Raw genomic sequence first — 22,965 nt, forward strand, 5'->3', positions numbered from 1 at the left:
CTTTTCAGTCTTTGATGCAATAATTTTGTCATAATTGATGCTGATTATGATTTGTAAATCATTATTGCGTAGTCTGCCTGAAACAGTGGTGTCCCCACTCTGCCACGCTGAAATATTGATAGATGAATGGGATTTGATGTGTATCAATAATGTTACAAGACATACCCTTGGAGGAGCTTGGATATTCTATAAAAGCTTTTCATATGAAGGCCAAGGGTTAGGGTTATGTATGTAGCCTATGTATGTATGTATGTATGTATGTATGTATGTATGTATGTATGTATGTATGTATGTATGTATATATGTATGTATGTATGTATGTATGTATGTATGTATGTATGTATGTATGTATGTATGTATGTATGTATGTATGTATGTATGTGTATGTATGTAGGCTATGTATGTATCTATCTATCTATCTATCTATCTATCTATCTATCTATCTATCTATCTATCTATCTATCTATCTATCTATCTATCTATCTATCTATCTATCTATCTATCTATCTATCTATCTATCTATCTATCTATCTATCTATCTCTGATACAATACACTCTATGCATATATCTGATATGTCAACATAGCACACCAGCCTGGATGATTATGAAATTACTTCACTTACAAATATGTGGGTCCAAGTTTGCCAGGCTGGGTAGGCAAGTGGCTATAGGTTCAGGAGTGACTTGAGTCTTACAGTCTATCTATGGTCTTGAACAGTGGAAGGGAACCTGGCGCCCCGTCTACGTACTTGGGTTGCCATCCGCAGAAGAGGGATTTCTGTCACACGACCTGGCAACCTCCTAGCTCAGACCTCAACTATAAACAAGCGGAGCACCCTGTCAGGTTAGCCTTCGCTGGGCTATCTAACTTTCTTTCCCAGTATGTGATACTATTTTGTCTTATAACAGATATGACCTGTTTTCCCTCAGTGCCGCCGTCTGCAGATGTTTCTGACGGGCGTCACAGTTGTGTTTTAAAACTGTTAGTTCACTAGATTTAGCTCAGCAGCTAGCGAGCTAACGGCGGCTAGTCTGTCAGTTTTTCAAAGAAACTAACCTATAACTATTACAACATGTCAGCACAGTGACACGGAGGAAAAGACACGTTTGTGTGTTGGTACAAGTTAAATGATTCAGTCAAACGAGGTCACCATGACATTTTAATTTTCATGACCATAAATCATGCTGTGTGACTTTGAGGGGGCTAAATGCTAGCCAGGCTACCGTCACTGGTAACTGAGCTGGGCAGACGAGAGCAGCACTATAACAGATGTAAAAAGGACCGGTCCTTTTAAGGCTGTCTGCAGGAGCTTTGAAAGCCTGTCGCCACCCCGTGTCTTCTTCAACAGCATTATAGCTTCAGCATCAGTAACTCTTCATAACCTACACTCCTGTCTGTTCATTGCAGGTCTGTCACTTCATCTGGGTCAGCCAGTCCAGGAGCAGCTCTCCCCTTCAGTCTGAGTGATGACAGTGACCTGACCAATGGACCACTGCACTGTCTGCTCAGTGAGAGGGTCACGCTCGGAGTTAGATCATGAATGACAAACTAGTGTTTTTGGGCCTGCTGTACTTCGTCCAGGGCATCCCCTATGGCCTCCAGTCTTCCCTGCTTCCTGTCTACCTGCGTGGAGCCGGTCACTCTCTCACACGTATCGGTTTCACCAAGATCCTCTACTTCCCCTGGGTGCTTAAGGTGCTCTGGGCTCCCCTGATCGACCGGCTTGGCACCAAGCGCCACTGGCTGGTGGCGACAGTGTCGGGGCTGGCTCTGACATGCCTCTCCAGTGCTGCCTTGGCTCCAGAGGCACATATCTGGGGAGTAGCAGGAACACTGCTGGCCATGAACACCTTGGCCTCTGTCCAGGATATTGCTGTAGATGGGGCTGCAGTGGGGTTGCTGAAAGGTCGTGGGGAGCTGGGGCTGGGCAACACAGCCCAAGTGGTGGGCTACAAAGCTGGGTCGGTGTTCGCTGGAGGCGGGCTGCTGGCGGTGATTGACGTGGCTGGATGGAGCTGGATGTTCATGTTGCTGACGTTTGTGTATGCAGGCGTGGCGCTGTTCGTGTGGGGGGGCCCGCTGCTGGATGATGAGCCCATGAGGGGCCAGCAGACAGATGGCAGCAGGAGGGGAGGGCAGGGAGCGGATGTGATGAGGCCATGGAGAGTGTGGAGGAAGATGCTGGCAGTACCGGGCACACCATGGACAGTCCTGTACGTCCTGACATACAAACTGGGTGAGTATGATCAAAAATACAAGAATTTATTGACAATGAAGGTGGCAAATTCTTGCACCAGAAGACCAAAGAAAGACTGAGGTCTTTGCATGATAAATAACCAAGAAAAATGATCAATTATCAAAGTAGTGGCAGATTAATTCTCTGTAGATTAAGTAGTTGATTGACCATTTCACTGCATCAAGTTGAGTTTGAATGATCATCACAGACAGGAGCCTGGTAAAGAAAGAAGAAGTGAAAGACAATCAGATTAACCAGTTTTTATTTATTTCTGTTCACAAACAGAAAGACAGAAAAAAAAATCTTTGAAGTAATGAAAAGTTTTGCTCACTTTCCCCCACCCTTGTGGTTCTGCAGCGAGCACCACTTGCACCCTTTCCCTGCGTTTATGTAGTGCCTGGAAATCACCACTAGATGTCTCTGTTGACATGTCAATGAGGACTAACCTCAGGACTGAGTGTATAGACGAGGATTTGGAGAGTAGTTGTCGCAAGGCAGTTTTATCTTGTTTTAACAGGTCCATATGCACATTGGAAAATACAGTCCTGCTTATATAAAACAGTTGTTTTTATTGTCACCAGTACACAAGTATAAACCTAGGGCACTTTAACAAGAAAACAACGTTAGTGTGACTGCAGACTACGGAACAAGATGAAATAATTAAAAACACATTTCCCCTTGCAATGAAAATTTGAATTAATATGCAATAAAAACATTCAACTTTTAATTGCACTGCACAAAGGGTTTTTGCTGCTCCAATCTTACCAGGACTTTTGTGCCCAGTTGTTTATAGTAGCTGGTGTTAAGTTAATATTTGCAAATTTCAGATTAATTTTGATGGGGTACTGAGTCAATTTGCTGACTTTCTGATTCTTAACTATTTGAGCTACTGTTTTCACATGAACTACTACTTGCAGTTGCCACTTGGGGCCACAGTGGCCGCTGCTCAGCAAAAGTTACATAGCCTACCTTTAAGTTCATGCAGGCAGTTTGTTTTTTATGTGAATGAGTTAGTCCCAGTTAGAAAGTAAAATATGAAAGTAGTTTTGAAACAGTCAGGCCTGTGTGTGTGTGTGTGTGGGAGAAAGAGTTGATATGACCAGAGTTTGGTGTTTGGTAGCAGAAGGGGATTATGTAAGGATTAGAGTGTCTTTGTGTCTGTGGCGTTCAGAAACTGAAATGGAAGACGGCACATCACGCTGATGTGTGTTTATGTGTACGTGGGCGGTGGGAATATAATTGTCTCTGCACATTTGCATAGTCTTTACTTGTGGATGTTCATGTATGTATATGCCTTTGTTTTTAAATTGTGCGTGCGTGTGTGTCTGTGTGTGTGTGTGTGTTTTTTGAGAGTGTTAAGGGTGGCTCAGTAATCGGATGAGCCCCAGCAGACGACACTACTAGACAAAATATGAAGGCTGGCTGGACCCCCTAATCTGTCTAGGGAGCAGCCCCCCAGCACTCTCCCTGTCACACACACACACACGCACTGTCGGCTGATGCTCATGATTGCAACAATAATTACTCTGAGATTGTGATTGAGCTGTGTAGATACATTAACAGTCATGTCACTTGTTAGCACTTCTTTGCAATAGTCTAAATGTTTTCCACCTTTGCATCAAATAAGGATTGTGTAATATTTTAGATTAGGCCTGGATGTGCCAGTGTAATTGCCTATGTGAGACAGTATTGTTTTTGTTCAAGGGGTGTGTGGGTATGTTTGTGTGAGACCGGTGATCTGCCTGTCTGAACCCCCCCCCCACGCTACACACACACACACACACACACACACACACACACACACACACACACACACACACACACACACACACACACACACACACACACACACACACACTCACTCACACAGACCCCTCCTCTCTCTCATCTTTCCCTAATGAACTCTGAGTTTGTGCTCTGCGTCCAAAACTGTGGCCAATCAGTGAGAGCCTCATGTCTAAACTGTGACCCCTGTGCCATCTGAGGCCACATGCGAGATGGGAGAACTGTCTGGGTGGACTAGTAGAGGTGGATGGGGGGTGCGAAGGGGAGGGAGGGAGGTGCTGGTGAGAGAGAAAATGCAAAGGAATAAGGATAGAAAGGAGGTATATAAAGGGAGGACTTGTGAACATGTCATGAGCTCAAATATTTGATAGAAACATTTTTTTATCATGTTGTCATAAGCCTTGATCTATGTTCACATGAGAAATAGCTGAAACACTGAGCAATTATTGCTAAACTGGCAGTCCTTATTAGCTGTACATATTGCACACTCAAATGGTAATTACTATAATTGGGAGATTTAAGGAAAATCATTATTTTACTGCTCTTTTGTCGTCTATATCAACACCTTGACATCTTCAAATTAACAAATTTTTTTTACTGGCAATTCCCAATTACTTTTGTATTGTTTTTTTTTTTCAATTAAGCACAGATGCCTGGTGTGACTCATGCTGCCTTGCTGCGCACATCACTGCTAGTACTTTTTAAAGACAGTAGCCTTGTATATTTGACAAGAGATGTAAATGGTGGTGAGAGGGGATGGTGGCTTTCTGTGGGAAATGACCAGGTGGACGACAGGATGGATGGATGCACAGAACAAGAGACGCTTGGTTCAAAAACTCCCCTTTAATCTTTCCCACCGAAATGACAGCTGTAAGAGTTAATGACAAAAATACACAGCGCATTAGGTAAAAATAATTTGATATTTGTTAAATCTTCTTGATATAAATATAAGAAACAAACTATTGATGCATAATTTCTAGTTTAGAAATTATTAACTGTATATTGAGAGTATTTGGTGCCTTGTTTTACTCTATACACTATAAATATGTACAGACTCTCACACAACATCGCTGTGGATTTGAGACCTGTGGTCCAGAAACACTGTGTGGACATTAACAGGAGTGGACGGTGGCGGATTTGGGAGGTGATGGAGTTTTGAGAGATGAAGGGAGGTGGAAGAGTGGGAATGAGACAAGAGAGAAACTTGGGAAGGGAGTGGGGGGTATTTTCCAGAGGGGAAAAAAAAGGGACTGCGGGGAGGGAGGCTGAAGGAGGGGATGAATTAATGAACAACCACCACATGGTGCCCTGAGAGAGAGACAGAGAGCAAAATGGCAACAGAAAAAAACACTTTTATCCATGCTTTGACGCATGTGTACAAGATCTCCATGATTAAAAAATATATTATTATATTAAATATATTCTTTCCATATTTTCTTTGCCACATAAATCTTCTTTAGTAAATCTAAATCCAAAGTTTACGTAAGATTTGGATTATTTACTGATCAGAAAATCAGCAGGATGAGCCGTCTCAAATGTATAATCATTGATAAGAAAGGCCTGTTGGTGCATGTAAGTTAAATAACAAATTGAACAACACTTTTGATCACATTACAAAACAATAATATGTTGAGATTAATGAGTTTAATGTGTTTCAGCAACACCTCTGTCAATTTAACATTCCTTTCAGTATGAAAACTGTTATGCTTATTTTTGTACACTTCACCGTGTCATACATTTAATTGTAAATTGATATTTCTGCCCACCAATCTACGCCCAAAGACCCAGACTGAGCTGAAAACAATATTTGTAGAACATTTTTGTTAAAGATCAAATAGTGTGGCCAGGTGCATCTTCTGCTTCAATTATCTTTGAGCTGTGTCTAGGGTTATTGAGTGTGGTAGGTGGGCTATAATGGCAATTTTATCAGAAGTCACTGTAAAGTGTTTGTGTTACATTAAAAGCCTCTGTAGTTCTGAAGTTGCTGCAAATCGTTGAAAATGATGAGGACAGTGCATCTGCTCTAAAGTCCTAATTGGATACTGATATTGCCTTATTTTCTCAGGAAATAAACACAGGCAGCCCAGCAACCCAGAGACAGTGGTTGTTGTTTGCTTCTACTTTGTGTAGTAGTGTATGTTCCCATGTTCATGAGCCCCCAGGGCCACAAAGAACTTCTTGACATCTGCATTGATCTGCATGGACCTAATGTGTGTGTGAGTTAGCAGTAGACTAATATTTAAAGGTATAGACCAGGCTCTGTTTACTGTTTTGTCCTCAGGCAGACTTTAGACCTGAAAGGTGTGCGCACATAGGCCATTATATTTACGTGTTGTGCCGAAGCATGTAGTATGTATGAACCTGACTCTGTTTACCAGGCTCTCTGCAGGGAGCGATGATGTCGTTCTGCTGGATGTCCTCAGTGATCCCTCCTGCTTTGTTGGCTCTTTTGTCTAAGCTGTGGCGTTGAGGTCAGGATTTGACCCCAGTGTCCTTGTTGACCCCTCAACCCTCACCTCACTTCTCCTTTACTCTGATCCCTGACTATACTACCACCCAACCCCCTTCTACCACACACACACACCTAAGGTTTGCTATTGCTAACAGTTGTTTCCCTCCGAGTTGAAGAAAATGGCTTGTTCACGGTCACTGTTAGGAAAAGGCAGGTGATGTAAATTTCAAAGCTTTATGAATACTCAGCGTCAGATTCCTCAACCCTTGTGCCAACAGTCAGTAGTTATGGGCTCCTCTAAGCAGTAGCATAGCACTCTCTGAAACTGGAAATAATTGTTTCCCACAAAAAAGGAGACGACTATAAGGAGACAGTAAAACATATTCAGGCAGCAATTTCCCCTGGTTATAATATATTTAAGAAAAGGCACTTAAGAGGGATGGTTGAGGTTGTCGAGGTCTGGAAGACCAATGAAACTCCTTGCAGGATTACTAGGCAAACCAAAATCTCTGTTTGACTGCAAAAGATCTTCAGAAACATCACTGACTCTGGAGAACTGGTTTTCTACTCCACTGTTTCCTTTGTCCACGCTGCAAAATCTAGCAATAAACGTTTGCAAAGGTACATTTTGGAAACAAGTCTTGTGGACCGATAAAGTTATTGGCCTCTCTATAAGGAAATTTGAGGAAAAGGGTGTAGAATTTCGTAAAAAGACAACACCTCTCCAAGTGTTAAGTACAGTGGCGTATCGATCAGGTTTGGAGCTTATGTTACAGCCAGGAGGAACATTTCACTGGTTGAGCTAATAATGGATTTAAAGCCGAAAATAGCTTTATTTTATTCTATTTATTCAATTATCATAGATACATTTGTCATGTGACAAACCTTTTCGTATTGCATAGTGGCAAAGTTGCAAAAATAACTTGTAATTGACGGCAATAAAACAAGCTTGACTGGCCAGCCTGGGGGGAACTCTGTGTCAAACTGTTTGTGGTAGTGTTTTGTTTATCACCATTGAAGATGTTGCTACATTTATCAAGTGTCCTATGCTTTGCTTAAAATTACATCTATTTTAATGCTCAGTATTTTTTTTTTGTCACCTAAAAAACAGTAATTTTGGCTATTTTTTTCACTGCTGCCTCAGTGACCTCTTTCTGTTTTGTTCCATCAAAGTTACCTAACATGCAGCAGGGGAACAAGCAGATTTCTGATGAAATCCATGTTACCAAACCTATTAGTAGTTAATCTGCTAGTGGTTTATTAATGTGAAGTGCTTTGATAATAACTGTTCAAACTGCAGTAGAGAAGCTGTTTAATAAAGAGGTTTGCAGGGCCTGTACGTCCTAGTGTCAGTGGACTTGTACCCTGCTAGAGCTTTTAGTCTAGTCAATCATAGTCTGATTGATCGTGTCATGAAGCACCTTTAAATAACTGGGATAAATAGAACAACTTCCCTCCTTTCTGTCTGTCACTTTCTCTCCTCATGTTAAATTGTTTTGTCTTTCTGAGGCGAATGTAAACATAAACACAGAGTTTTCTTTGAGCCTGCCATCTCTCCTCTGTTTCCTCTTCACTAACCTCCTAACAATGTCTCTGTTCATCTGCCCCCTCCTCTTCTTCTGTCTACATCCCTGGCTGCTCTTCTGTCTCTCCAGTCGTGTTTAACTCGCATCTTCTTCTTTTTCTTTTTTTAAATGAATGTATTATGATTGTCATTTCCTGCACTACATCTTAGTACCCCCCCCAGAAAAAACTCCTTTGATTTACCTACTGGCCTCTCTCTCTCCTTCATTTGATTTTCACTATCACTTACTTTCCCATAGTCCTCCACTTCTCCCTCTTTCTCCCCGATCTATCCCGCTCACCCCCCCCCCCCCCCCCCCCCCCCCTTCACGCTTGTTCCACCCTTTCCTCCTTCCCCTCCACTCTGCTTGTTTAATCTTTGCGGATGTCTAATGAAATCCCTGCTGAAATGGACAATTGTTGCTTTGAGAATATTTATAGAAAGGAATAATCAGCGTGGTTGTGTTTGTCTGCACGCCCTCCCCCCAACCCCCCTCTTTAAAGAAATAATTAGTTGAAGGCAGGACTGTGAAAGCTCGGAGCTTTGAGCTAAACAACAGGCAGACAGGCACGGGAGCACAGAACCATGGGTAAACAACCCAGGCATCATGGGTACTGCTGCTGCCAATGTTTACTTTATTATGACTAATATGGTTACTGCACAGTTGATGCAACTCAGAACAGTTCAGTACAGAGGGTGACAGACTATCATGTGAATAATGCACAGAGAGTGTGTAAGTGTATCAGTGCAGCTCCCACTGGGTGTGTGGGGTGGTGGTAATGTTGTCTTATATTATGAAGATCTGCTAATAAAAGTTTAGTTAAGGAAATTTACTGTCAAAAAAAAAATTCCCATAATTGCATTGTGTGTCATATTCGCCAGCAGAATCCTGTTTTTGTTTTTTTTATTTTTGGGTTTTGTTTTGCATTACCTTTAATCAGATCAATACAAACAGCTTCCTGTTTCCTCTGAGGACTCGGTTCCAAGGATTACCCGTCATTTCATCTGCACATGATATTGTTCTCTTTTCCTCAGAGGTGAAGTAAGGTTAATCAATGCCAAATCAAACTATTGGTCTGTCATCAGAATCTTCCTGTGTTCAGTATTGTAGGGCTCAACAATAGGAGCTAATCTTTTTTATTGTGTCTTTTTTTTCAGTTTATTGGGGTTAGGGGTAAATCACTTTGACAATAACATGTAAATACCAATTAGACTTGTCCTTTATAAATAGCTTGTTTTATCTGATTACAGTATCTGTCCACAACCCAAAGATAGAAATCTTTGATATATGATTAAAACTGATTCTCTTCTCTTTTAATTTGTGAAGAGGCAAATGGGTTATTAATCAGTTTTAAAAATAGTTTGTCAGTTCAATATCTGTCAGTTGACGATTCACATCATTGACTAATGATTTAAGCTTTAATATTAATCACAATTAGTTAGGTAACAGTGTTAGTGGGAGTATTTTATTGGTACTTCAGTGCATGATCATTTTCCTTAATGAACTATTACAACTCTGTACACATCAGCATGGACTGTGAGCTCTATGACTGGTTGAACTTTGGGTTTTATCTGGTTTCTGGTGCTTTTAGTTCCTCCAGATTGATTATGTGAGATTCAGTCTGTTCAGAATTGTGATGAATAAACTTAGATGAGTTAGTGTCATAATATTAGTGAAGTGATAAATGTGCTTTATTGCTCTGCGGTAGTGCAGGCAATATATTGTTAAGTGTATGTACTGTGATGTTAGGGACCTTTGTAGACTGGCAGTGGTGGTAGTTCTTTGTCTCCTCATTTATTTTTCACTCTCTCCTCTCTTTTGTTTATTATGTTACTTTATAAGAAAAAGAAAATCGAAACATGTCATATGGATGTATATGGATACGCTACAAGCCTATGTTATCAGCTAATTTGACTTTCACAGCCGGCTTGTCTGTAGTCGTCCCTGTGTGTTTTACCAGTGTAAATTGGCAGCAGTGAAACATGTATGACAGAAGCGAGAGGCAAGTGATTCCTACACAGAGAATCCACATCTTCTACCCCACGTTTCTGCTGGGTTTTCACACCACTGTTACAGCGGTGACACTCGCTCTCTGTCGCTGCACTCCCTATCACTGGGAGCTTCTCGACTTTCTCTTATTATTATTATTTTTTATTCCAGTCTGTTTCATCTGTCTTTTTTTCACCTCTTTCTCTATTTTTGTTTGTCTCCTGGCTGACTGAGTGAGTGAGTCGTCAGTTGTGTTGCGTCGTCTTTGACAGCAGTCTGGGAGCCAAGCTGTCACTCACGCAGCTCCTTGGTCCCACTGTCTTTCTGAAGTCAGTCTCCATTAATATAATAATGGCGTATAGTCGGTGCCACTGAATATTTTACTGTAATGTTCAGCAGAACATTACCCCCACACTCAACGCCACACAGAGAAAGTCTTACTGTCTGACAGAAACTTTTTATTTTGACTGAAAGGTCTTTGTGAGGTCTGTTTCATCTGTGGAAGTTTTTCTGTTTTTGTTGTGTTTTCCTTTTTGTGTTTTATGAAAAGTGCTAGGCCCCCGTTTGATAAAGCGTCTGAGGGTATTCTTTTTCTTGTCAGGCATCTATTATTGACACTTTCCAGGAATAGGCCTAGGTGTGCCGCGTGTCAGTGTGCTGTATTTGATTCTGCAGTCGTCATCTCAGGAAAACCATGTTGTTCAGCCTTGCAGGCTAAACACTTTGGTTCATCATCCTCATTGTATTTCAATGTGATTGGAGCAGGCGTGTGTACTCAGGAGATGTCTCACATATTTACTGTATGTGAAAAGTAGCTGTGCTTAGTCAGAAACATGCAGTACATACAGTATCACATGATGTATGTTTTGCACCAATTCTTTATATTTGACCAGGCAACTAATTCCAACCTCCTCTTGTCTTTCTCATACATCTTCCTTCTGTCTGTGCAGGTGAGCAGGGTGCAGTGACCATGTTTCCTCTTTTCCTGTTGGATCACCACATGACGGCCAGGGAGCTCGGCTTCTGGAACGGCATCATCGCCATGGGCTTCTCTATCTGCGGGTCGTCCCTGGGAGGCCTCCTGCTCGCTCAGTTCAGGTTGACTTCATCGACACAGTCATTCTCACCATTGTTTTGGTTGTTTTTGGTTGTTTTACATTAGTATTTTGTGACTGAAAGCTTTTCAGTTATACCATTTTGCAGAGTTTAGTTTGGTTTGGAGATCAGACACAATTCCCTGATTGCTAAAGTCAAAGACTACACAGAAATCCACTTTTTTTTTTTTAAACAAGTAGTCCAGTATTCACTTGGGCTGCAGCTGACAGTTAACTTCATGATCTGCCAGTTATTCCTTTAATAAATCCACAAATCTTTCGTTAGGAGAACATGTAAAAAAAAGAAGAAAAAAAAAAGAAAGTACATCACAGGTTGACAGAGCCTGAGGTGATGTCCTGTGTCCTCAGATATCCTGTTTTCTCCAATCAACTGTCAACATCGTTAGGGTATTTGTTGTACGCTCATAAACATGCAAATAATATATGTGAATATTCACACATGAATGTGTCTGTCACACATGAATGTGTCTGTTCATTGACAGTAAGAGGAATTTCTGAACAAAGAAAAGCCAGTTTTAAACATTGCAACAATGTTGGCAAAAGAAATGGGAGCTTTAGATGCACATGTCAGTCTCACCTGCTCTACCAGTCCATTACCATCATCATCCTCCAGCTCTTCACTCTGCTGCTCCCACTGTCATGCCGTGTTCCTCCTCCTGCTTTACCTCTCCCATATCACCCTGTGCCTCTGTGTGTGTGTGTGTGTGTGTGTGTGTGTGTGTGTGTGTGTGTGTGTGTGTGTGTGTGTGTGTGTGTGTCTACCTGTCTGTCTCTCTGCCTGCGTGTGTGCAGTAATTTAAGTAAACATAGCGTTGTTTGAGAGCTCAGGGACCCCCTGTGTCTGGAGTGTGGTGTGAGAACAGCATGAGCAGCAAATCCATCACACACACTCGTGCACCGCGACAACGTGCAACTCTGGTTGAATTTAATTCTCAAATTTACAGACAGATGTTAAGATGTTGACAGACTTTTGGATTAATATATCAAAGCAGCTTTAAATACCAGTATTCTCCTTCAATAGGTATTTTAGCACAGGTATACAGTGTTAAAATGTCATCAAGAGAAATTTCCATAGGATGTTGTTGAAACATATTTGTAGTGTTGTATTTAACCTTTACATATTTCCCCCCTCAGCACATTGACATTGTGCCATTTGTGCCTGACCTTCGTTGCATAAGGATTTACGTCTGCTTATACTAGGATCACATTATAGCACAGCCCTGCTGCCTATGGCCAGTGTGATGTAATGGGAACTATAAATAACAATGCCTTTATGAAATATAACGTGTTAGTTTCCACACAATGTATTACTGGACACCGAACCAGAATTCCCTCCTTCCATTCACACCAAGAAAGTAATTAGCTGTTTAGCTAAAACACTAAACCCTACTACAGGGTTATTAGGGGCGCAGTGTGTCAATTAATGGAGAGGTGAAGTTGTGTCTTCTGCTTCTGTGTTTGTACTGCTTGCGTTTGTGTGCTCGCTTGATTTGTTGACATGTATCATTTCCTCTGTGCTCTGTCTGATGTCAGTCTTTCTGTCTTTGTGTCGTGTTTTCAGCTGGCTCCCAGCTTTTTTTTTCTCTCTTCTTGTAAAGTGACACTAGCAAACACAGAGCATGTCTCCAAAGGCAACATTTTTGTTGAAGGGAGAGTACTTTCAAAAGATGTCATTGTCATATTTTGGCTTTTGATCTTTCACTCTTTCTCTCCATCTCACTTGTAAAGGACTCTGTAACTTTTAAAGGCAGTAAAATGCTCACACACTGACAAAGACAGAAACACATTATCTACTACACATCTCGCTCTGTTGAAGATTGACAGAAGTCTGTGGGAATCGCACGTTTAACTTTGCGCACCCAAACAAACCATTTGATTGTTTTATCACACAAATAATCCAATGAGGTTTCAAGATTGTACACACAAAAAATGAAGCGCTGGGGCGCTCTGGTGGCTCACCCCGTAGAGCGCTCACCCTGTAGCCGTAGTCCTAATCTCAGTGTCCCGGGTTTGAATCCGGCTGGTGGCCTTTTGCTGCATGTTTTTCCTCCTCTCTCTCCCCTTATTTCTTATCTGTCTCATACTGCCTTGTTGTATCGCCAGATTCGCCAATCGCCACTATAACAGCTGATATAATTAGAATGTGGAGATACTAATTTAATAATTCCCTGAAATCCAGTTTGATAAATGAAAATTTGGTTGTATTCATAGGGAAAAAAGGAAACTACACACATTTGTTTTCTACTACAATAGAGAAAATTTCTTTCACCCCGTTTAAAACTGTGAAATTACCGTACTATCCCTTTTTTAAAATTTCACTTAAGCAGAGCCACAAATTTTAGTAAGTCAAATATTTTTACATTTAAAAGGAGATTTAAAATTTATGAGTTGAGTAAAATGATATTAGAATTGATATTTTGGTGGTATTTACTTTCCTGTGTAAAATGAAAACTTCATCTCTCACTATATATCACACATACATCACATCATATGAGGCTGTCTGTCCCTCTCACACAAACACACACATATGCACACACTCATATGTACACAGTAAGAGCTGTGCAGTAGGCTGAGGTCCCACCTCTAAAAGCTCAGTTGGAAGGTTTATCCTCCCCACCATCAGAAACGGCTGAGTGGTCAGTGAGTGACCCCCTTTACAACTGCCACTGGCAACCTGAGAACATGGCTATTCTTAACCGGGCCCGGCCCGTGTGAGGTGGCAGCCAGACAGGTTCTCTTTCTCACACACACACACATGCACGCACGCACGCACACACACACACACACACACACACACACACACACACACACACACACACACATGCACGCATGGACACACACACACAGCCCTCAGCATCTCTTGAGAGTACATAATATGAAAGGCTGTCATTGAGACGGGAGGTAAAGGAGAAGCAGTGAGAAGAATGTCTTTAGCATGTGAATGATGCAGGATTGTTTTCCAGTAGAGTGGTAAGGAAAGTCTGGGTGGAGAGGGAGAGATGGTGGGGGAGAGGGGGATACAGAGAGAGAGAGAGAGAGAGAGGAGTCTTGTACAGAAATAAAAAAGTGAAATGAATAGATATAAGTTGATTTAAGACTGTAAAGACTAAATATTAGTGGAGTTTACCAAATAATTACAGGTAATCTCTTATGTATGAATGAGTCAAAGAGGGTGTAAAATAGTTTCCCGTAATATGAACTCACAAACCTGAATTGATTGTATATTTGGACGGGACTAGACATTTCTGTTGGAGTTAATGAAAAAGCCTCACACCCCTGTAGTCCCAGAGCAAATTTTAAAGAAACTCTTTCTATTAGAGCTGAAATAATTAGTTGATTAATTAGTCAATTGCACATTGTCACTTTTTCAAACCAAATGGTTGCACCTCCAAATTTGCAATTGGAAGGGATTGCGTCATTTCCTAATTTTAATACTATTGTAAACTGAATAATCCAGTTTTTGGACTGTTGGTTTTACAGGTTCAACCTGGGCAGAATGGTTTCATCACTTCTTAATCCAAATTAGAAAATTGGATTAGTATCTGGTCGATGAAGCAGCAGTGAATCAATGACACCATTATACAGTAGTTTTACTTTCCTTGTGTATTGATCTAACTAAGTAAGATATTCTGCTTTATGTGACAGGCTCCTTCTTCCTCACAGTCTTTTTTACACATAAATAATTACAAGCAAAAGAAAAATAAAATAAACATGCGGCATGCGCTCAGTCCTTTGAGTGGCAGGCATCCTCTGGGTGATTGGCAGTATTAATCCCTGATGTCACACAACTGTGCAAGCTCCTTTGTGTATGTGTTGTGTTGTAGGTGAGTGTTTCTGTGTGTGTTTATGTTAACACTGATTAATTATCTTCCCCATGCTGGGGATCTCCTTAGGTTATTGATTACGTCATGAAGCAGACCCACAGGGGGATGATTTTCTTGCACTAACAGGGAATCAATTAGTGTCTGGGGACTTGTTTACTTATGCACGTGCACACATGTATCTCTCTGTGTGTGTGTGTGTATGTGTGTGTATGAGAGAGAAAGACTATTGTGTGTGACATGAAAAGAAACACAGTATCTCTCAAAATTTAATGATACTAGCCTGGAGTCACTGTCACTACATGTCATGCTGCTCAGTGATAACACACACCTAAAAAAAAAAGTTGGTGAACATCTCTCTGATTCTGGGTTGTTTGTTGCTCTTTCCTCAGCATCGGGGCTATGATGCGACGTGTGTTTGTATTACGAACCGTCAGCATGGTCTTCCAGAGCTCTCTACTCACCATACTGGAACCATCGCCGCTGATGAAAGGTGAGAAAAGGACTGAAACGAATACGGTCACTGACAGAGTGGCAGGGACCAATCAAACTGGAAGACAATTTTCCACATATTACTAATTACTGTAATGTTAAATATACAGACCACTACAGTAAATGGTGGTGCAAGCAGGTGATGAGATGTCAGTCTTTCATTCTTGCCTGTGAATAGAGTAAATGTGTACCACATTGTTGTTTATTGAGGACTGTAGATTTACATGTTTAAACTTCACAGATCCTGATCTTGTCCACAAAATGTAAATCTAATTCCTTGAATAAACACTCACCTGTTAACATGCAGACACAGGTAAATACACTGACAACTGTCAAGGTATATAAGGTGAGTTTATGGAGATAAACACATTAAAACAGCAGAACAGTCACACTGACTGCACTTAAAGTAATGAACTATTTGGTTAAATTAGCTTGAGGATAAGAACTAATTCATTTGCAGTTTCAGGTAACATGGTTCCAATATGCTTTCATAGACATATGACATAAATTTGTATTATAATATAATAACAGTCTAAAAATCATGGTGCAGCACGTTAACTACAGCTGCATGCTCTCACCAATAATGGCAGAAAGGTGTTATATAAATAATTACAAGAAACGGTTCAGAACTGTGACTCAACATCATCGGAGCAGTAACAAGCACCAAATTTACTGCAGCACTATTGTATTTTTCTTCTCTCTGTGTGTTCAGCCCCTGGATATTTGTAACATAAGGTGTGTGTTGTGCATTCTTTCTGATGGTAAAGGAGAAAATGTTAGAGGCCTCTGTAAGTGTGGATGGCAGCTCAGTAATTTGATATAAAAGTTAAGTAACATCCACACAGTGGTACTTGACAATAGACACCTGCTGTCACCATGATTGGCCTGCAACCAACACCTGAACCTGGACTGTCGACTGTAAATAGAGATGGCCTCCATGATATCAGCCACAGGTTTCTGAAGAGCAGTTTGCTGGTTAATAGTTAAAACGCTACATTTCCAAGCCATGTATAGGGAGTGCAGACAGTATTACAGTACCTGTTACCTAACATATGAATAAATTACCAGTAAAATTTAAATCACCTCAAAATACAGGATCACATAACTCCCACATTCAATCAATTACGTTATATTGTGTAATATTTACATGAAAGTTCCTAACCCAAGTCACTGAAAGCTGCCACGGCTTCAAGTCTAGAATGTATTAACAGCATTTTGTGATACAGTATATACATTTACTGACAGTAAATTTGTCATCAAGGGATATATTAAAAATAGTTTATTGTACCAGACTTTAAACATGTTTTATTTCTGTGGTTAAGTTTGGGTATTTTAACATAAGAGTCTTAGGAGCCAGACTGAAACAGCTATTGGAGGAGCTGCAGTATCTGGCACTGCCATGTTGGCTTCACTCTTCAGCCAAGGTTGCAGCTTGTCTGCAACTGAGAGGCACTCAAACCAAGGCACATCGTTTTGAGTCGAAACATAAGAAGCGGCATAGGGGCATTAAGAAAAAGAAGCTTCTTTCACATCAAATTTTGTCACAAAAATGTTTTTAGTTACTTTTCAAAAGAAAAGTTCTCTTGTAAAACATACTTTGTTTGAGCAGCTCACAGGACAGCAGCCTGTCGTCATGAAGACAGGAACCAATAACTGTTTAGATGTAGGGATGACAAAAAAACAGTGAAGGAATTTACTGATGTCTTGTGCCTTAAGCATTGCTGTCTTTAAAAAGTTGAGAACCACTGGCCTGCGGTACTGAACCACATGTTCAGTGTTAATACAGCACAAGAGTACATCATGCAGCGGACGTTGATAGACAGGTGCTGTCTCTCTCTCTCTCTCTCTCCCAAGAGCCATTTAGTTGTTCATGTCTGAATGACACATCTGATTCTCTTGCACAGCCAGTCGCAAAGCATTTGGGATTCAAATCCGTGCCATTCATCTCTGCTGGAGTTGTCTGTTCCCCTATCAAACCTCTCAGACTGAAAGTTGGGGCCTCTCCCTCCTCCACTTTAAACCCAGAACAAAGATCTCAGGAAAACTCAACCAGAAGAAAAAAAAAAAAAGAAACAGAAAAACATTCAGTTTCAGATTTTTCAATATTACATGATAACCCTCCGCTTCTCACTCTTCCAGTCTGATCAGTCGGTGTGTGAGCCTTGTGTCGCTGACTGTAGAGTCTTATTCTGCAAAAACTCTGGCGGCTTGAGTGAATAATTCAGTGTTAGCGGGAGCAGAGACAGATAGGCTCTGTGGTTCCTCTGTGTTTCCCCACTAACACTGCTATGCCACTTCCCCTCAGAGGATACTCTACATGTGTTTTGGGGACAAGGAGGGAGTGGAGGTGGTGGTGGGAGAAAGGAGAGGAGGCACTTCAGCTGCTTAACGTTTACAACTGCGTTGCCTCTCTACTTTGACTTCTTCATAGAATAATATAGGAGCACTGCAGCAGAGCAGACAACAGTGTGAGATTGATAGTTCTCTGCTTTTTTTTATCACTTCTCACTGTAGATTTTCTCAGGCGTGTTTTGCCTGGTTTTGATTGATTTTGACCCGTGTGTGTTTTGTTCCCTCAGGTATGGCCGTCCTCAGCATGAGCGTTCAACACTTCCTGGGCGGTCTCATCACCACGCTCACCTTCACTACCATGATGCATTGCACTCAGAGGGCCGAGGAAAGCATTCAGGTAAAGGTGGACTTTACCTGTCCTTATGTAACAGTTGTGTGCGCTCTCGTCACCATCTCGTCAGTGTTAATTGTCTTGTTATGTGATGTTAGGTCATCTCCTGTTAACAAACACACCACAGTCTTTCTTTTCTTCTCTCCATATCCTTCCTTCCCTTTTTTTTCTTTCTCGTCTGCCTCCGTTTAATTGTTTTACTTTTGTAATGTTAGGTCATTTCCTTTGGTTGTCTGTGGGGGCTGGAGATGAAAATCATCAGTATACAGTACCACACCTGTTGTCACCTATACCTGTCAGTTCTCACCAGCTGTTTACACCTGGAAAATCTCCAAAGTCTAAGCAGACCCAGATTCTATTCATCGCCTCTTTTCTTTTTGCCCCCCCGCCACCCGCCCCTCCGCTAGCATTGTCTCTCCTACCACCTCACTCTATTTCTTTGTCATTCTGTAGTCCTTTAAATGCTCTCTTTTCCACTCTGACTTTTTCCTCTCCTCTCTCGTTTTCTCCTCTTTGACATAACTCCTTTTGTCCCCGTCGTAACTGGGCCATCGTTGCCTGGAGGTGATCGTTGTTCACACAGCCGTTCAGACATCACTCAGTCAATCTCTGAAGGTGACAAATTATCATTTAAATTGCTGTCACTCTTAAAGTGGAGAGGGAAAATTGAAAAAGGAAAATCCCATCTGTAGCACAGATATCAGAATCTGGTCACACATTAAATCAACAACAGAAGAGAACCAATCACAACATGCGCTGATGAGAGCCAGGGATCATTTGAGAGGTTCTCATGACACATATACTGTTTGCCTTTTAGTGCGTCGGTGTGTGAATCTGTGTGTGTGTACGCGCATGCGGACGCGGAGAGCATTAGCTCACCTGTGCTTCTTGTGTGTGTGCGTGTGTGTGTTATTGAAGGTGGTGCTATCCAGTGACAGAAAGCTGATAGTGTGAGTGCTTGTTAACGATCCCCAGGAGATAGAAACCGAATCTGTTAAACAAGTTGCTCAGAATAAAGGCACTCCACTTAGCTGTGGTCACACAGGCTCTCAAAGCTCTCTATCCCGGCCCGCAGACCACAGCTACGGCTCCGATACGGTCCGAGCTCTCCACCACATCACTTCATTTTCAGCCCTTGTTCCTCAGTGAGAGGGTTGTCCTTTGAGGATGTAGAAGCATGTGGTATCTTTGATGGATAAAAACATTTCAGAATTACATGCCATGCTCATATTTATGATCAATATGTGATGGAAAGAATTAGGGCTGCATCTTTTAACCTGTCTCCCTTTTTTTTAAATTTGATTAATTGATTCGATGACAGAATGTCAGAAAATGGTGAAAAGTCCAGGGTGACAAATGCAGACAGATGCTTTATTTGATCAAACCATCTGATCAAAAACCAAAACATTTTCAATAATGACAGAAAAAAAAGCAGGAAGTCCTCACAATTGGAAGATCTGGAGCTGCTATAGAGAAGGTTTAGTGTTTGTACTTAAAAAAAAAAAATCTTCTGTTAAATCACTAATTTTTGTTGTTATCTAATCCATTCATTAACAAATTGCTCAGAATTAGTTTTTTCCTGTAAGAGAAGCCTTAGGTATTTGCTGTCTGTGGATATAGTGAAGGATTACCTTGTTTACCTGGTGTGTTGAAAACACATTTTAATCCACATTTATATGATGGAAAGATTAAAAGTATTTGTTAAACCCAGGAGACAAACGAGCCTAATGAATTAATTTGTTCAGTTAATGGTCTAGGTGTCACTAGAGTCCTTCTGTTTTTGTTGGACTCACCTGCTGAATGTGCTGCTCTCTCAGACAGAGGGAGGAGGCTCAGAGAGATTAGGTAATCTCTGCCTCTCTCTCTTTCTCTCTCTCTCTCTCTCTCTCTCTCTCTCTCTCTCTCTCTCTCTCTCTCTCTCTCTCTCTCTCTCTCCCTCTCTCTCTCTCTCTCTCTCTCTCTGTGTTGAAAGCCTTGAGGCTGGGATCAGATACTCTTCTTCGTTTGGCCTCCTTCCATCGTCTCAGGCCATGATCTCACGCTTTTTCTTTCAGGCTGTCGGGCTTTTCTTTAAATGTATCTTTCTACTGTCGTTTCCATTCGTACTTTGAGGCTTTCACCTTTCAAATCGCACATTTTCCTCATCGCTCTGTTGATTTGTGGCTAATTGTTCTGCATTGAAGGTTTGAGAGCAATCAGCTGATGAGTTGTGTTACAGGTATGAATGAAGTGTCACCTTCTCCACCCATGTTGCCCTCTCTACTTTCCCATTCACTACACTCTCCTGTTTACGCACAATGTCTGTCTTTCTTTCCCAAACCCTCTCCTTCCCTCTTGTCCTTTTTCTCCTCTCACTCTCCTCTCCTTTCCCTCCTCCTTTTAATCTCTTTTCTCATCATTCCTCCTCCTCCTCCTCCTTTTTTCCTGTCATCCTACCTCTCGGCTGCCATTCCCCCTTTAGGCGACTCACTACAGTTTCCTGGCGACTCTGGAGGTGCTGGGGAAGCTGACATTCAGCGCTCTGGCCGGAGGTGTGGTCGATTGGTTTGGTTTCCAAGTTGCCTTCCTCTTCTTCCTCACCCTCTCCGCTGGGACGGCCCTGCATGTATGGACGGCTACCTTTACTGGCGCTCTCAGAGAGCACCAGCTCAAAGAACAGCCCAAATAAGATCTGGATCAGGGTGAAAGGTAGAGGGCTGATACGGATGCTGAAATAGTGTCTGAATATTTTGAGGTTGACTACCAGTATGCAGATGCCTCAAAAGTCCCTGATCCCATGAAATATAACACTCACCTTTCAGCAAATCATCTCATTATAAAAGATGTTGAATAAGTTGACTTTCTTGTTCTGCCATTTTAAAGGAGAAATCAGCCATGTGGTTAAGTGCTCTATTTCAGAGTGTATTTTTTTTATTTAATCAATTATTATATAACAGTTATTTTTTTCCAATATCATTAGCAAAACTGGCCTTATGTTTTATTAATGTTGCATTTAAACTGTCTGAAGAAGTCTTAATATTTACAGAAGTGTGATGAAACTTGCAGACACGGACGGAGGGGAGGATTAGTAGAGTTTTCTGGATGAGATGAGACTGGTTCATCCAGTCAGTGTGATGAACTTATGGGTTTCAGTGTGTCGGGCAGTGTCATACAGTCTTACTGTATTGACAGCTGAAAAATACTTTGGGGGGAATACAATCAAAGCTTTTTTTAATCATCTGAGCCATTTTAATCTTATAAAAAGCCAGCAATAATAGCTGTAGCCAAAAGCAATATCGCTACTTTGTAATGCTTGTTCTATCATATTGTACTGTATATTAACATGTTTGTCATTCTCCCGAGTTATATGGTTTACAGCTCTGAATGAATGCATCTCTACTGCCTCGTATCAGCACTGTATGGTACGATGCTGCACCAGTAATGCTCCAAGTAGAGTATCCACTCATTCACATTCTGTTGTTTCAGCACACAATATGTTACCAAACTTACTAACAGTTCGCCAATGTACGTTTTCAGTTTTCACTTTAAAACAGGAAGCTTAGCTGTTGACAGAGGAGCATTTATTCTGTTGGATTAGCCACTGATTAAATGTAAAATCCCAGTAACGCTTTATTTTGTGGGCCCCATTTTTTCCAGCTAATTTCCTAAAAATGTGTTTTTAGCTGTAAATCTAAAATATTTTTCTGTGAAATTCCAGCACAATGTGGTACCAACTGTAAGGGAAACGGAGAAAGTGCTGGTTGCTATAGTATTCACCCTGGGGAAAACACAGGACCTGTAAAATAAAGTGTTATGATCATATTTTCCCTTTGCAATTGAATAGGTCTATCCTGTCAGCCTTACAAACTGCATGGTGCCATCTCGTCTCAGTCTTACGTTGTTCTTTAATGAACTCAAAAAATAACTTTCTTTACAATAAAACTTGAAAGACCAATACCACAGATAAATTGCAGTTGCTGATAAAATTGTACGACTTTTGTGTTTCATGTCAAAGAAACGCCTGAAATATGTATTATAAGATATACTATAACTCTCCATGGTACTGTACACTGTAGAAGAAAACTTTATCAATGCTTAAATGCATTGATAAATAGAAATTAAGTCTTAAAATGGATCGTCTTGCTGACAGGAGACGTGTTGGCAGGTAAGACGAGGATTTGGTTGGATTAAATCAAGACAGCACTCTCAGCAAACAAAATAAAAGAGCACCTGCTTTAACCCACATGATAAAGGGATGCCATGCCACATCATTACTGGTTTATCCACTTGTTGCAAAGCACATCTCTTGTCTCAGTTACTGCGCTGCATGAGATTTGCACAAAAATAAAACTGCTGAGTGAATCCTGGAGTCTGTGTTTTTGTCTTTGTCACCACATTTCACCACATTCTCTACCCCAGGGCCAGAGGTCCTGTGTGGTCTGTGAGGACGCTCCCACCTTTGAAAATCCACCATGGTTTGACACTGCTGCGAACACCGTCTCTCTGCAGTGTACTGGCTGAAGGCTACATGAGTGTGAATAGGGCCCGTGTCACAGGATCCACAAACCCATACAGCTCTAATGACACAACAAATGCTGTGAAGGAGGATTAGGCCAGCTTACATGGCCCTGAATACACCTCCACTTTACACTTTCTCACCCAGCCTCATTATGTGGGCGTGCTGTTTGTGTAGCGGGATCGTCAACGCAGGGATAGAGAGGGAGGGTCTGAGGAGAGAGGCTTATGTTTTATCCACTCGCCATTCTCAGAGAAGAGCGAGCGTCGAAAGCGATAGGTCTGTTTAGTTTGGTGCCTTTTGAAAAGTCACATGAAACCACAGGCCCATT

At 41.3% G+C, this 22,965-nt stretch overlaps 1 protein-coding gene across 1 annotated transcript; it reads left to right on the top strand.

Moving 5' to 3' along the window:
* Positions 1 to 717: 717 nt before the first annotated feature.
* On the top strand, positions 718 to 22,481 carry mfsd3 (major facilitator superfamily domain containing 3). Its single transcript, XM_083979347.1, has 6 exons — positions 718 to 844; positions 1,409 to 2,237; positions 10,979 to 11,126; positions 15,357 to 15,457; positions 18,036 to 18,145; positions 20,601 to 22,481. The coding sequence occupies exons 2-6, from the start codon at positions 1,538 to 1,540 to the stop codon at positions 20,805 to 20,807; spliced, it is 1,266 nt and encodes a 421-aa protein (XP_083835473.1). The 5' UTR covers positions 718 to 844; positions 1,409 to 1,537; the 3' UTR covers positions 20,808 to 22,481.
* Positions 22,482 to 22,965: the final 484 nt, after the last annotated feature.

Source organism: Trachurus trachurus (assembly GCF_905171665.1).
Source record: "Trachurus trachurus genome assembly, chromosome: 9".
In the NCBI taxonomy this organism is placed as follows: domain Eukaryota; kingdom Metazoa; phylum Chordata; class Actinopteri; order Carangiformes; family Carangidae; genus Trachurus; species Trachurus trachurus.